Source organism: Falco peregrinus, chromosome 6 (assembly GCF_023634155.1).
Source record: "Falco peregrinus isolate bFalPer1 chromosome 6, bFalPer1.pri, whole genome shotgun sequence".
Classification (NCBI taxonomy): domain Eukaryota; kingdom Metazoa; phylum Chordata; class Aves; order Falconiformes; family Falconidae; genus Falco; species Falco peregrinus.
In genome coordinates, this window is record NC_073726.1 from 15,284,713 (window position 1) to 15,299,164 (window position 14,452).

The 14,452-nt window shown below is 43.3% G+C and overlaps 1 protein-coding gene across 1 annotated transcript; it reads left to right on the forward strand.

The window, feature by feature from the left end:
* The first annotated feature begins 7,623 nt into the window (after positions 1–7,623).
* GPR85 (G protein-coupled receptor 85) lies at positions 7,624–12,106 on the forward strand. The gene is given in 4 exon segments (XM_005242502.3): positions 7,624–7,800; positions 8,309–8,333; positions 9,423–10,645; positions 10,648–12,106. Coding segments are annotated over 2 exon segments (1,125 nt in total). The 5' UTR covers positions 7,624–7,800; positions 8,309–8,333; positions 9,423–9,597; the 3' UTR covers positions 10,725–12,106.
* The last annotated feature ends 2,346 nt before the right edge of the window (positions 12,107–14,452 follow it).

The window sequence follows — 14,452 nt, forward strand, 5'->3', positions numbered from 1 at the left end:
AAAGAAAATCTACAAACTTTTGTCCATCATCAGTTTCTAAAGCTAATAGGTGCTTTTAAAATCATACTAACAGATTCCTTCACTGGAGTAAATTACCAGAGCTTTCAATGTTAGTGGTCCTGAGATGCTGACTTACATTGGCTGCAAATCTTCTCCTGTGTGGGGATGCTCCACTTTTACCTGAACGTGGTTGGTAGAGTGTCAGAAGGCCAAGACAGCAAGTGTTCTTCCGAGGTCAGCAGCTCAGGACCTCACTGTAGAACCTGTCACTGAGGCACTTCTACAGTGCTGCCCATATTGAACAAAAACTGTTAGCAGAAAAAGAATTTCAATACTTCCCATTAACAAGACTGCAAGTTCAGAATTATCCACATTAAAAAAAATATTATACAGACATACAACATATTGTTCACCCTCTGTGATTTAAAAGAAAAACAACCAACCAAAAAAAAAAACCAACAACAAACTGGAGCTAAACAAATTACTAAAACTTTGAATTTTTAATATTACATTATCTATATATACAATTTATGAGGGACACAAGACGGCAATATTAAAGAAATATTCTTAACCATTCAAAAATATTATCTCAACAAATGTATCTCCTTGGAACTACTACTTCATATTCTATGAAGTTTCTTCTTTTACCGCTTCTGTGGAGCTCAACCATCAATCTGCATACTAAGGATGTGACTGGTTCTATCCTTTTTAAATTACATGTTACCACTCCACCTTGGCTGTGAAAACAATTAATTTGGTAATTCTTCAGTACAGGACAACAAACTTGTGGCGCACAAACAACAGAGTGCATGTGAAGCTTTGCCTCTCTAACTCTCTCTCTCTTTTTTAAACTCTCTCTAAATCATATATATATAAAGGCCATTTGTGAAGTCCAGCAATCTAAAAATGTAGCTTATCTTTTTGCAGGCGCAAGTAATTAGCAGTGCAATTTAACATTGGTAATTATTCATGGCCACACTAGAATCATTTGCATTTCTAACTATCTGATACCCAAGTGAAGTCAAGTAATTACATGTCTACACTACTTAAAGTGCACAACAACTGAATCTAACACTGCAACACTGATTTAACAGTGTACCAAGGAAACCTAGATGCAAAAGACATGTCTGTCTTTCCAATGTATGAACCGTTAAAAGGTGTTTAGCAGCCTGAGGATACAGGTAAGTATCTAACAGGATTTTCAGAAGAATATTTGTGCCTCATTCCCATTAGAGTCACAGATGTTTTCCTCTGCAGGACAAAACCTTTTTCATGTGGTCAGCAGATAAGCATATGTGTGTTTGCTCTTAAACCTTAATTTATCCCTGTGTAAATGTGCAACATAGATCAACTTTTAAGAACAAAAATTAAGTTTCAAAGGGCAGTTATGAAACATTTTTTTAAAAATAGCTAATTAAATGTTTTTTGAGAAATAGTTACAAAACATCTGAGGATCTGGGGAGGTCCCAGAAGACTGGAGGTTAGCCAGTGTGATGCCCATCTACAAGAAGGGCAGGAAGGAGCATCCAGGAAACTAAAGGCCTGTCAGCCTGACCTTGGTGCTGGGGAAGGTCATGGAGCAGATCATCCTGAGAGCCATCATGTGGCATGTGCGAGACAAGGGACGGATCAGGCCCAGCCAGCATGGGTTTATGAAAGGCAGGTCCTGCTGGACGAACCTGATCTCCTTCTAGGACATGATGACCCACCCAGTGGATGAGGGAAAGGCTGTGGGTGTTGCCTACCTGGACCTTAGTAAAGCCTTTGGCATTATCTCCCACAGCATTGTCCAGGAGAAACTGGCTGCTCATGGCTTGGATGGGCATACCCTTTGCTGGGTAAAAAACTGGCTGGCTGGCCAAACCCACAGTGTGGTGGTGAGTGGAGATACATCCAGTTGGTGGCTGGTCACAAGTGGTATTCCCAAGGTCTCAGCATTTGGGCCAGTTCTGTTTACTATCTTTATCAGTGATTTGGACAAGGGGATGGAGTGCACCCTCAGTACATTTGCAGATGACAGCAATTTGGGCAGGAGTGATGATCTGCTTGAGGGTAGGAAGGCTCTACAGAGTGATCTGGGCAGGCTGGGTTGATGGGCCGAGGCCAGCTGTAGGATGTTCAACAAGAAGTGCTGGGTCCTGCACCTGGTTCACAACAAGCCCACACAATGCTACAGGCTTGGGGCAGAGCAGCTGGAAAGCTGCCTGGTGGAAAAGGGCCTGGGGGTGCTGGTTGACGGCCGGTTAAACATGAGCCAGCAGGGTGCCCAGGTGGACAAGAAGGCCGGTAACATCCTGGCTTGTATCCAAAACAGTGTGGCCAGAAGGACCAGGGAAGTGGTCATCCTCCTGTACTGGGCACTGGTGAGGCCGCACCTTGAATACTGTGTTCAGTTTTGGGCCCTTCACTTCCAGACAGATGTAGAGGTGCTGGAGCATGTCCAGAGAAGGGCAATGGAGCTGGTGAAGGGTCTGGAGCACAAGTCCTGTGAGGAGCGGCTGAGGGTTTAGTTTGGAGAGAAGGAGTCTCAGAGGGGATCTTATTGCTTTCTACAAGTCCCTGACAGGAGGTTGTAGACAGGTGGAGGCTGGTCTCTTCTCCCAGTTAAAAAGCAATAGGTGAAGAGGAAATGGCCTCAAGTTGTGCCTGGGGAGGTTTAGATTGGATATTAGAAAAAATTTCTTCACCGAAATGGTGGTCAAGCACTGGAACAGGCTTCCCAGGGAGGTGGTGGAATCACCATCCCTGCAGGTGTTTAAAAAATGCATAGATGTGTTACTTATCAAAATGGTTTAGCGATGGACTTGGCAGTCCTGGGTTAACAGTTGGACCTGATGATCTCAAAGGTCTTTTCCAATCTAAATGATTCTATGATATGACTAAATATTAATATCTTAATAATCCTAATTATTACCCGTAGGAACTGTTACAGTCACTTGAATGCCATTGTGTTATAGATGAAAACATGCACCACTGAGGCAGAGACCACTAGAGAGATTTTTCAGTGTGGAGTGAAATTTATGCCTGTGCCGAGAGCCAACCCAGGAGCCAGACACTACCAACAAATGTCTTTACTCTGCAAATACTTTAAAAGCTCAGGAACCAAATATATTGCAGGTGAAACTCTCCATTGTGCAAGGGTCTTACACAGGTCTCTGTATTACCTAAGTCATACTTAAATACTATTTTAAAGTTGCACAAATCTACTGCACAGGCAAGAAATTTCCCTTGAAAGAATTCCTTGAGCCCTTTGAAAGGGATGTACTTTGGTAGCATCTGTCACAGTCTCTTAAGCAATACATAACTCTTGTGCTGGCCTCTGTACCAGAGGTGGGTACACCTTGCAGAGTATCTCTCTTGTTTTGTAGAAATGTTGCAAAATCCTACAGTGCTTTGGAGTTTGCATTATGCAGACTCGTAGATATTGCATATGTACAAATTTCAAGACAGCTAGTAAACATGTTAATTACTGAAATGATCAAGAGAATAGGGACATGAGTATTTACACTTCAGCTATTCACAAGTTCTGGCCCTATGCTGAAATCCTCATTCCACTGAAATTGTTGAAAGCTGTTACTGACCTCTGTGAGGCCAGTATCCCCCCCCCGATCTTGTCAACTGTTACTTGCCACCACTAGCCTGTCTTCTAGCCCAATGCCTTCCTCAGACTCCATTAGTGAGATTTCTCAGTGTCAGACTTTTCTCAAAAACCTCTTCCATTCTGAGGAAAAAGCTCAAAACAATGAGAATCATCTACCCAGCATCTTCACCTGGCTTACACCTGTGGTACAGGATTCCAGGGCACATATCCTCAAAGGAAATTAGGTGCCAAGTACCCCAAAGGCTAGATACCAACAAAATTCCTCTGCAATAGCATTCAACTGCCCCCCAGCCCAGTGACCATGCTCCTGGCACCTTTGCCACGTGCACCCAGGCATCACCACCACCTGATGGGAATGAGCTGCCCAGGTCTGCAGATGATGCCAAAGACCAAGAATAACAAAGTAGGACTCTCAAGTAAGGTGATCCTGATCTGGGAATGGACTTAGTGGGTCAAATTGACTGGATCCAGTCCTTTGGTCATTCTTAGACAGCACCTAAACTGAAAAAAAAATAACAATTGGAATACACGATCCTCAGTCACCGCAATAAAGCCGAGTACTTCACTGGTTACTTTCTAGGCCATGATTATTAAATAACACCAATAGCAGAAAATGAAAGAGCTCTGTACCATAACTGTCAACAACTTTGCAGTGGGGTTGCCCAAAGCTGGAGATGGCTCACAGCTTTGATCTAAATCAGAAAATGAGGAATATAGTCTTGGTGCTCTCATTTTCTAGAGAAAGTTCTCATCAGTCTGCTCTAGCTCAAATAAAGTATGTGAATGGTCTTCCACTTACACTCCACTTACACTCCCACCCTTTACCTTTCCTTCTTGGGGAAAAGCAGACTTGAAACTTAAGGAGAAAAAGAAAGAAAAAAAAATGCAGGGAAAATTTTTTACTCTCCTGAGAGTAATCACTTCTTTCCTCTGAATATAGCATATTGTATATAGCATGCAGCTCCTCTGGGTTTTTTTGAACCTCTTTCCTGTTGCCCTTAGTGTTGTCTCCCATACATTGTGTATTGGGTAATTCATTCAGGGTTCAGGATCTTTCCTTGCGGCAAAGCCCCAAGAAATTCTGCTTGGTTACCCCTAATCTGCTCACCTTGCAACAAAGGCTGTCTCACACTTTTTTTTCTGAACCTTTCATATTATCTCCAGCCCAGCCATTCCGAAGAACTAGTTAGCACTGATCTCTTCACCTGTCCCTTCATAGCTCTTCTTCTCCCCTTCCATTTGCACATCCATTTCCTGGTTCATGATTCCTGGAGCGTTCTTTAACTGACATCTGCTTTCACCTGCCAGATTCCCCATCGCATGGCTCCTGGATTTGCTTTCCCTCCGTGGGGGATGTGACCTGTTCCTGGTAGAACAGCTTAACACAGCATTATGTCACACTCCACCAGAATCTCTCTCTTTGTAACAAGGGTTTCTCTTGCCTAACTCTACCCTTAATAAAGACAGCACAATCCATCTGACTTACTTTAGATGTGATTCAGAATGAGAGGATCTTCTCCCTAATGTATCTTGTTTTCACCATTGACTATGATGGGAAACTAGCTTAGTTGTATATTGCTTCAGTCGAGATGTCTACATTTTGTTGAACAAAATTAGAGCACTGGTTCTCAGATTACACATGATGACAAATGGATTTATGCTGAACCAGTGGCTGAACACTGAATGAATTCCAAAGTCCACGCATTACTTCTAAGCAGTTTGTGACAGGTCTAAAAGAAAAGCAGGTTCTTAAATGTTACATAGCAATATACTTCTGTAACATCTCTAAGAGAAAGTACAGACAGAAAATGTTAAAAACTACTGCACTGGATCTTTTTTACAACAATGAAGACGGTGTTGTATTGTTTATTCTTAACTAGAAATCATACATAGGAGTGTAAGAGCAGGCCCTGACCATGAACATACTATAGCCATCCTTTACCATATATTATAGATCCGCTTCCTAATCTGGCATTGTGTTTTATTTCCATGGCATTCAGAGGATTCTTTGCTGTATTAGACCATTAAAGTGCCTGCTCTTGTTGGCTTAGTAGACACTCCCTTGTTCTTCACATTTTAACATTAAGGATTACTTTGAAAGTAATTATTTATGTTACTGTGGGTACATAACATTTGTCAACAGAAAAGGGGTTGCTGGAGAAGTCTGCTTAGCTTACATGACTGTGACATGAAAAATGCAGCTTGAAGTAGTAACTTTAACGCTCCAAAATGCCAGTTTTAAAAGTAAAACTAACCCCAAAGACGATCACCAACACAAAGCCATCATAATCGCTTTCACAGAAAAAAAGGAAAGATTGTGTGGTACCTGACCTCTGTGTGAGTTTTCTGCTCAAGAATAAATTTTATCTGAAGCAAGTCACACGCTTGAAACGGTGTGATTTTTGTTTTAAATAACTGTATTTGCCAGTGGCCACAGAAGTTTGGGCTTGATCAGGCTGTTACTGAAGCTAATATTTTGGGTTGGCCACCCCTTCCAGTGACTTTTAGAAAGTGCCAAAAGAAGAAGAACCCGAACTTTGACAACAGCCTTAAAAAAAAAATGCCTGTTGTCTACTAACGGTCTCAAAGAAGTGGCACACATTATGAATCAACCACATAAATCTATGCCCCAGAAGGATTTATTCTGACTTGAGCGGAAGCTCCCGGTGAGGAAGTTCCTCAGAATCCCAATCCCTCTGCCCAAAATAAGCCGTTCCTCAGCTGCCAGGCAGCCAAAACGAATCGCTCTTGGGCCAAGCCTTTCGCTGTGGTCCTGCCTCCCCCTCATGAACTTCCACAAACACCCAAAGGCAGGCGGGCGGGCGGGCGGGCGGGCGGGCAGGGGGCCGCGCTCCCTCGGGCTCTACCCGGGCCCTTCCCGCTTCCTCCCGGCTCTGCCGCGGTGGCACCGAGCGAGGGTCCGGGCTAGCGGGCGCGGAGGCCGGCGGCGGGCCCCTGCGGCGGCCCAGGCCACAGGCGGCCTCACGGCGCCGCCGCCTCGGCCCACCGGCCCGTATGACATCATCGGGACGGCTCGGTGTCGATCCCCGCCGGTTAACGGCGCGGGCGCTGCTCCGCGGCGGCGGGCGCCGTCACCGCTCTCGCCCTGCGCGCTGAGGGGGGGACGCTGGCCCTGCTACGGACGGAACGGGCTCCCATTAAAATTCATCACCGACGCCATGCAGCGCACTGACAGTTCTGCGCCGGCTTTGGGCTGAGTGTCGAGAAGCCGCTTTACGGGCTGCGAGGGGGGAAGCGGCGGAGCCGGGGAGAAGGCGCCCCGTCCTAACGGCCCCGCGGCGAATACGCCCTCCAGGAACCACGGTGCTTCTTCAGGAGCCCTCCCTGGCTCGGGGGTTAGAAAGAAGGAATTCACCGGGTGGGAATCGGGAGGAAAGAAAACGAGCCACGAGCGGGAGGATCCAGCCGCAGCAGCTGAAGAAGCCGCCCGGTCCCTCTCCTGACAGGCTGCGACGCGCACCACGGCGGCCGCTTCCTAGCCCCCATTTTCAGCGAAAGGGGCGGGAGGGGGAGTTCAAAGACATAAACAAGGAGCGCAGGACCTAATTCCTCCCCCTCCCTTTCCTCAAACTAGCTTGCCCAGGCCCGCCAATAAATCCAGCTCGGCTATGCATCGCATCGGGAACGTGCTGCCGCGGAGGCTGCCTTCCCCTCACTGAGGAGGCTGCTGTTGCTGCTGTTGCTGCTGATGCTAGTGCCAAGGCCGCCTTCCCCTCATCGAGGAGGCTGCTGCCGCTGGGACTGCCTACCCACCCCTGAGGAGACGAGGCTGCCTTGCCCTGACTGAGCCAGCAGCAGGTGCCGCCGCCACCGAGGCTGCCTTGCCCTCATTGAGGCGGCCGCCGCCGCGGCGTTACTGGGAGAGATTGTGCCGCTGCGACAGGGGAGGACGGGGCTCGGCGCGCAGGGAGGAGGCGCAGTGAGCATGCGCCGCCCGAGCCACTGACTGGATTCTTAGTCAAGGTACCCAGGCAAAAAAAAAAAAAAAAAAAAAAAAAAGGGGGGGGGGGAAGGGGGGGTGTTAAAAAAGAAAAGAAAAAGGAAAGCATTGTGAGAAAGAAGAATGAAAGACGGCGGAGGAAAATAAAAAAGATTCTAAAAGAGACCGCCAGGATAAAGCAGCCCTCGGTCGGCGGGAAGGAGCAGCTCTGGCTTGTGGGGATCTCCGGCACCAACAGGTAGGAGGAGAGGAGCTGGGGGAGGCTGGGGGTGCCGAGGGCTGCCGCAGCTGCAGGTGCGTGTGGGGAGGGCCCCCCCCTCAGGGAGTGGGTCTAGGGGGGGTGATTTCTGAAGAAGCGGCATGATGGAAGTGTGCACAGACAATGCCTCTTCCGCTCCCCGGAGCTCCCCGCCGCGGGAGGCGCTCGCATGGGTCCGGCAGATGCGGCTGCCAGGCAGCGGCACCCGGGCTCCCTTGCAGCGCGGCGCAGTCCAGCCCTGCATGGCCGTGCGCGGGGGGAGCGGGTTCTTCGTGAGTGTGTGTGTGTGTGAGTGTGAGCGTGAGCGTGAGCGTGAGTGTGTCAGCGCGTGTGTGCCACCGTGTGTGTGCGGAGGAAGGGCCGGCCGCGCGGCGGGGACAGCTCCACAGAGGAGGGGAAGCGGCGGGGCTGGCGGGAGGGGGGAGGGGGAGCCTGATTTCATGGTTTTAAAACGATGCCATGATCTGATCAGCCTCTGTTTACACAGCAGCAATCAGGCTCTTTTGTGGACGGTAAGAATGGAAGGATTTTGCTGGGATTCAGTGGGAATATCCTTTGTACACCCGAGGTGGCATAGGAAACACTTCGTGTGAATAACGAAGGAGCCTGATCATGCCTGCTGTGGCTCCTGTCCCTGGATCTGGAGGGAGAAAAAAAAAATCCAACAAAAAACCCCACAGCAGCAGCAGACAGTTCTTTATTTTATTTTATTGCATGAAATATGTTCCGGTATGATTCACTGGGAGAATTAGTGGGAGTCGCGGAGCCCTAATTAGATAAAAAAATCAATTTATTATATGTTTATTTAAGCATAACCAAAACCAGCCCTCCCAAAAGGATGGGCATTATATCTTGGGTGTGTTGCCTGTTTTTGCTCAGTATTTACACTGACCGTTGCTTGTTATGAATTATGTTGAGGCTTTACAGATTTGCATTAAAGCGGGGCGGGGGGGGGTGGGGTGTAGACCCTGAAGGATAGTGCTATTGACTGTCTGGCATACCTGTTTATTTGAAAGCCTAAATGATAAAATTATCGTTTATAGGAGGAAGGGAGGGGGATAATGAATACTGTTTCTCTTACAATATGCATGAACAAACACGGTGATTAATGTGCTTTGGTGACTTGGGTTAAAAAACATAAATTCTGCAGGGTTTCTTTGGGTGTGATCTGTATCAACACAGCAGCTGCCTCTAAAACATTGACAAATCCTGTAGCCATAAAATAAATGTAGGTAATGTCAAAATATCAGCAGTCTTTGGGGTTTTTTTTTGAAGATGTCAATGATTAACTCTTGGGCTTGCAGACTGGGAATCTTTTGATTCATAAAATCTCTGAGGCTGTAACTGTAAAATTATATATGCTACCAAATATAAGGGGCACTGGTCAGTTCTGAAACTGTCACAAGCCAAATCTGTGAAATGCCAATAATCAATCAAGCTAAACAGTAAGTATAAAAAAAAAAAAGCCTCAGGATTCTTAAAAACAAACAATAGTACTCATTTACAACTTCATTTGGTTCTCCATAAATTAACATCTTTGTTAGCACTTTCTGACATAATTTCTTGTTAACTTAAGAACTGATAGCTCGATTTTTTTTCAGATATTTTGATGGCATGACAAATCAGAAAGAAGAGGATGTACTGTATGACTAGACACAAGATCAGTTCTGTTTTTGGATTACATTTTCAGTAAGATGTATGGATCTATTTTTTCCTTGTTCTTAAATATAGATCATGAGACTTGACTGAGGCAATATACATATCATCCATCCATCTATGGCGAACTACAGCCATGCAGCTGACAACATTTTACAAAATCTCTCTCCTTTAACAGCTTTTCTGAAACTGACTTCACTGGGTTTCATAATAGGAGTCAGTGTGGTGGGTAACCTTCTGATCTCCATTTTGCTAGTCAAAGATAAGACCTTGCACAGAGCTCCTTACTACTTCCTGTTGGATCTTTGCTGCTCAGATATCCTCAGATCTGCAATTTGTTTCCCATTTGTTTTCACGTCTGTAAAAAATGGCTCTACTTGGACGTATGGGACTCTTACTTGCAAAGTTATTGCCTTTTTGGGGGTTTTGTCCTGCTTTCACACTGCTTTCATGCTATTCTGCATAAGCGTCACCAGATACTTAGCTATTGCCCACCACCGTTTTTATACGAAAAGGCTGACCTTCTGGACTTGTTTGGCTGTTATCTGTATGGTGTGGACCCTCTCTGTGGCCATGGCTTTCCCCCCAGTTTTAGATGTGGGCACCTACTCGTTCATTAGGGAGGAAGACCAATGCACTTTCCAGCATCGTTCCTTCAGGGCTAATGATTCCTTGGGATTTATGCTTCTTCTTGCCCTTATCCTCCTAGCCACACAGCTTGTCTACCTCAAGCTGATCTTTTTTGTTCACGATCGCAGGAAAATGAAGCCAGTCCAGTTTGTTGCAGCGGTGAGCCAGAACTGGACTTTTCATGGTCCTGGAGCAAGTGGTCAAGCAGCTGCTAATTGGCTGGCTGGATTTGGAAGGGGTCCCACACCTCCAACCTTGTTGGGAATCAGGCAAAACGCGAACACCACAGGCAGGAGAAGGCTACTGGTTTTAGATGAGTTCAAAATGGAGAAGAGAATCAGCAGAATGTTCTACATCATGACATTCCTCTTTCTGACCTTGTGGGGTCCGTATTTGGTAGCCTGTTACTGGAGAGTTTTTGCAAGAGGGCCTGTAGTACCAGGGGGATTTCTAACAGCCGCTGTCTGGATGAGTTTTGCCCAAGCTGGAATCAATCCTTTTGTCTGCATTTTCTCCAACAGGGAGCTGAGGCGCTGTTTCAGCACAACCCTTCTTTACTGCAGAAAATCCAGGTTACCAAGGGAACCTTACTGTGTTATATGAGGGAGCATCTGTAAATCTTTAGCCTTGTGAAACACTACCATTCTCTGCTAAGCAATTGTGGCCTGTAGCCATGTCTTGAGGAGAAAATCAAGAATGGGATGTCAGCAGTTGTAAGGATTTGGGCAACATTCTGCAGTCTTTGCAATAGCTCACCTCTAATCCTATTTTAAACCTAAACATGTTCCTGCTGACCACTGCTGAAGGTTTGTAATTAAGAACAAAGGACTGAACTACTGCCCTGAATTCCTTTATGTGGTTGAAATCTAGATTATGAAAGTAGCAGGTGCTAAGTATCAGTGCTAAATGCTGTGTATATCACTACATAAAATAAGACCATCAAAAAGATTAGCATTGGACATCTTAATAAATTAAGTTGATATGAGGTTAATGTGTTGATAAAACTAATTTTAGACATCTGAAGATCTTTAAAACATTTCATACAATTATTGTTTTGCAAAGACTGAAAACTGGGGACTCAAGTACTGTAACTGATTAAAGATGTGCCATGCATTATTGGATTATCACACTTACAAATCTGTTTGCCTTGTGAGTAAGTTTTGGGGAGCGTTCCAAAGCAGTATTTTTGTTCAGATTTAGACTTTTTTTTTTTTTTTTCCCAAATATATTACTCTTTCTAAATACCATTTTCCTTAACAGTGAAATTACTAACATTTAACTGTATTCTGTGGGTTTTGCTGATTTGGTAAAAAGTTTAATAGACTCTTATTTATATTTTTAAAAAAGCTAGATATCGGTCTGTTAGGCAACGTTAATGATAATATCCAGTCATAATTGAACAGTTATAATTACACAGAATAAACACATGTTGCCTTAAAGGGTTATCTAGTATCTTCCATTTTGTTTAGCATTGAAGCAAAGAAGCAAGGAAAATTGAATCAATAACTCTGGTCAGTCATTTGGGAGTGCATGAAAGATCACTTAGTCCTCTTTTTTCCTTTTTACTCCAGTGGTTCCCAAAATCAGTATGCACATCACTGGGATGATATGATTTTTTTCTAGGTGTGCCGCCCTTTCTAGTTTGTTCTGAGAAACACAGGCAGTTGATGTATGTTTATATTTTAAGACAGCTGTCATGGGGAGACCGCAGCCTTAGTATGATATCTTGCACAATTTGTGAAGCATTTATTCTACTGAAGGCACAGTCTTGTTTATATTTTCTGCACATTTTTGTGTATTGGTTGTTTTAAATTATTTAAGTTTTAACTTGTGAGAGCATATAATATGATTTCTTAGTATTTTAGAAATACATTAGAGTCTGTGAGTCTTTCCTTCTTTAAGATACAGATGTGTGGATTTCAATATAAAGTTGCATTTGCCAAAATTTACCTGTGTAGCTTGTTAATTTTCTTGGAATAAAATTTTACATTTTTCCAGTTATACAATTAACCTTTTTTATTTTGTCTAGTGAGCTAGCATGAAGTACTGAGAATGTAGCCATTATGAATTATTATCCTTTGCAGTCACTGTATTCCCAAACTGTAAATGCATGAATGATGGGCACCACAGGATTGATAAATGATATTATCTACAGTAGCACTATTGTGTAGTTTATCATAATTACCCATCTATCTGTTCTAATATGTCAGTTATATTTAAAGTTACAACACAGTATTTGACATCAACTTCACAGTTTAATTTTGGAAAATGTGTATATTTGAAGCACAACATCATGAGTTGGTCAATCATAAAGAACATGGATTTTTTCTTAATTTCTGAAGAGACAAGACTAGAGGTCTTAATTCAGTATTGGTATATCTTGTCCTTTGTTGTAGTTTTATGACCAGCAAGTTAATATATAAGTACACAAGCAGCAGTCAATAATGGAAATGCTTAAATTTGTATGATAACATTATACAACATATGCAACAATTCAGAGAGTTGTGTCTTATCTGTGATCAGACAACTTGATCAAAGATTTGGTGAGCAATCTGTTTGACCTCACTTACACTTTTATACTGAGGTTGATTGGTTGAGAGGCATGGCTTTATATACTGTGTTGAAACAGAAAAATTGCTAAAATAATGAGTCCTCATCAGTACAAGAATGTTTCAGAACGTAATTTGAAACGGGACCAATAAACTTCTACCAAAAGGACTTTTTTATTACACTGGAAAAGGCTTTGAAATTAAGATAGTTTAATAATTGTCAAAGATAGCAAGAGCGAATAAAAACTGAATCGTATGTTGAGAAAAATTCTGAAAGTTATCCCACTTAAGTTTATTAAAAGGTTGATTGGCAATAACTTCAGTCTAATTTCTATAAAATAGTAACCTTTACAAGGAACATTGATATTACATATTGTAATAAAGAAGTACATATAAATAAAATTGTAAATAGTGTTATAGCTGTAGAAGTAGTCGGTTCTGAAGATTAGCCAGAAGATTTTCAACTATGAAACTTAAAAAGCTGCAAATTTAGGGCCTGACCTAACTCCTAATAAAGTCAGTTGGTGTTTTCCCATTAACTTCATTTGGAGCAGAAGCAGGCCCTAACATTTCTATAGTACTATGCTTCTGAAATACTAAGAAGGCTGTATTTACTATGCAGTGGGAAAAGAAAAAGAAATAAAAACAATTTAAAATTATTTCCCTGGAAGTTTTGCAAGCAGTAACTGATGTAAATTAAAATAATAAACAGTAAAGAAGTCTGAAAGCAAATATTTTGCTAAATGTTTTTCTTTTGATATAATTCCTTCGGCTAGCTGAAAACATGCAACTGTATTACTGCCTGACAGATGAGAGGTACTTTTTGTTAAGTGAATTTTTATAATTGTTCCAGTAAGAAGTCTTGTGACAGAAGTATTTCCTTTTATTTTCTCCAGTGCTAAAAGAACAAGGGGATGTTCAGTGAAACTGAAATGCAACATATGAAGTAATGTTTTATGCAAAGTTATTACTCAGTGGAACTCACTGGCACAGGATGTCAATTAGTTCAGAGATTCCTACAAGAATTGTATGCATACATGAATTGAAGTAGTGCTTGCAGGTTTTGTCACCGGTGTAATTTTTATCCTAGAGTAGCATATCAAACCTAATGTATCAAACCTAATATAAAATGAGCAAGAATGTTTATTCTGATTCAATACACGTGTGACAGTATGAAAAGCTTTTTGCTTTCGTTTTAGTACAGGAGTTAAGCTGTTGCCAAAGCTAGAATTCTTACAGGGCTGGTGGGTTACTCCTTTAATTTCAGAATAGCAAAGAATACCACACTATTTTGTGTCTGTGTTGATCTTGAATGCTCATGGGTAATGTGAAATTAGTAGTTTTAATTTTCCTGGTGGCAAAAAAGAAAGAGTAAGGACAGATTCCATGGGGAAAGGCTGTCTGCCCCTGTTGCTTTCTTGCCCTCTGTTGCCCCCTTGGCCCTTTGGCAGCCTCTCTATCAATCCTTCAAGATTAAAAGTTTCATAAACCAAGTCTTCTATTTCTCCTGCTCCTTAAGGAGTGTCTCAGCCATCCCTCCTCCTCAGCAGATAAGTTCCTGCAGCAGCTTCCCAAGATTTGTCAGTTTCCGGGTTCCCTTCCTGAAGACAGAGAGGGATCACCAGTTGGCTCCAGGTGCCTTTGTATAGTTCATGGAGTCTTGGCTAGCACGCTGGGTATCTCTGTCTCTTGGCTTTGGTCATGAAGGAGATTCTATTTAGGTTATGCATTGAAAAATGAGAGTGGGGAAGGGGCAGCAGGAAACAACTTCCCCACTCCCAACTCCTTCATAAAGA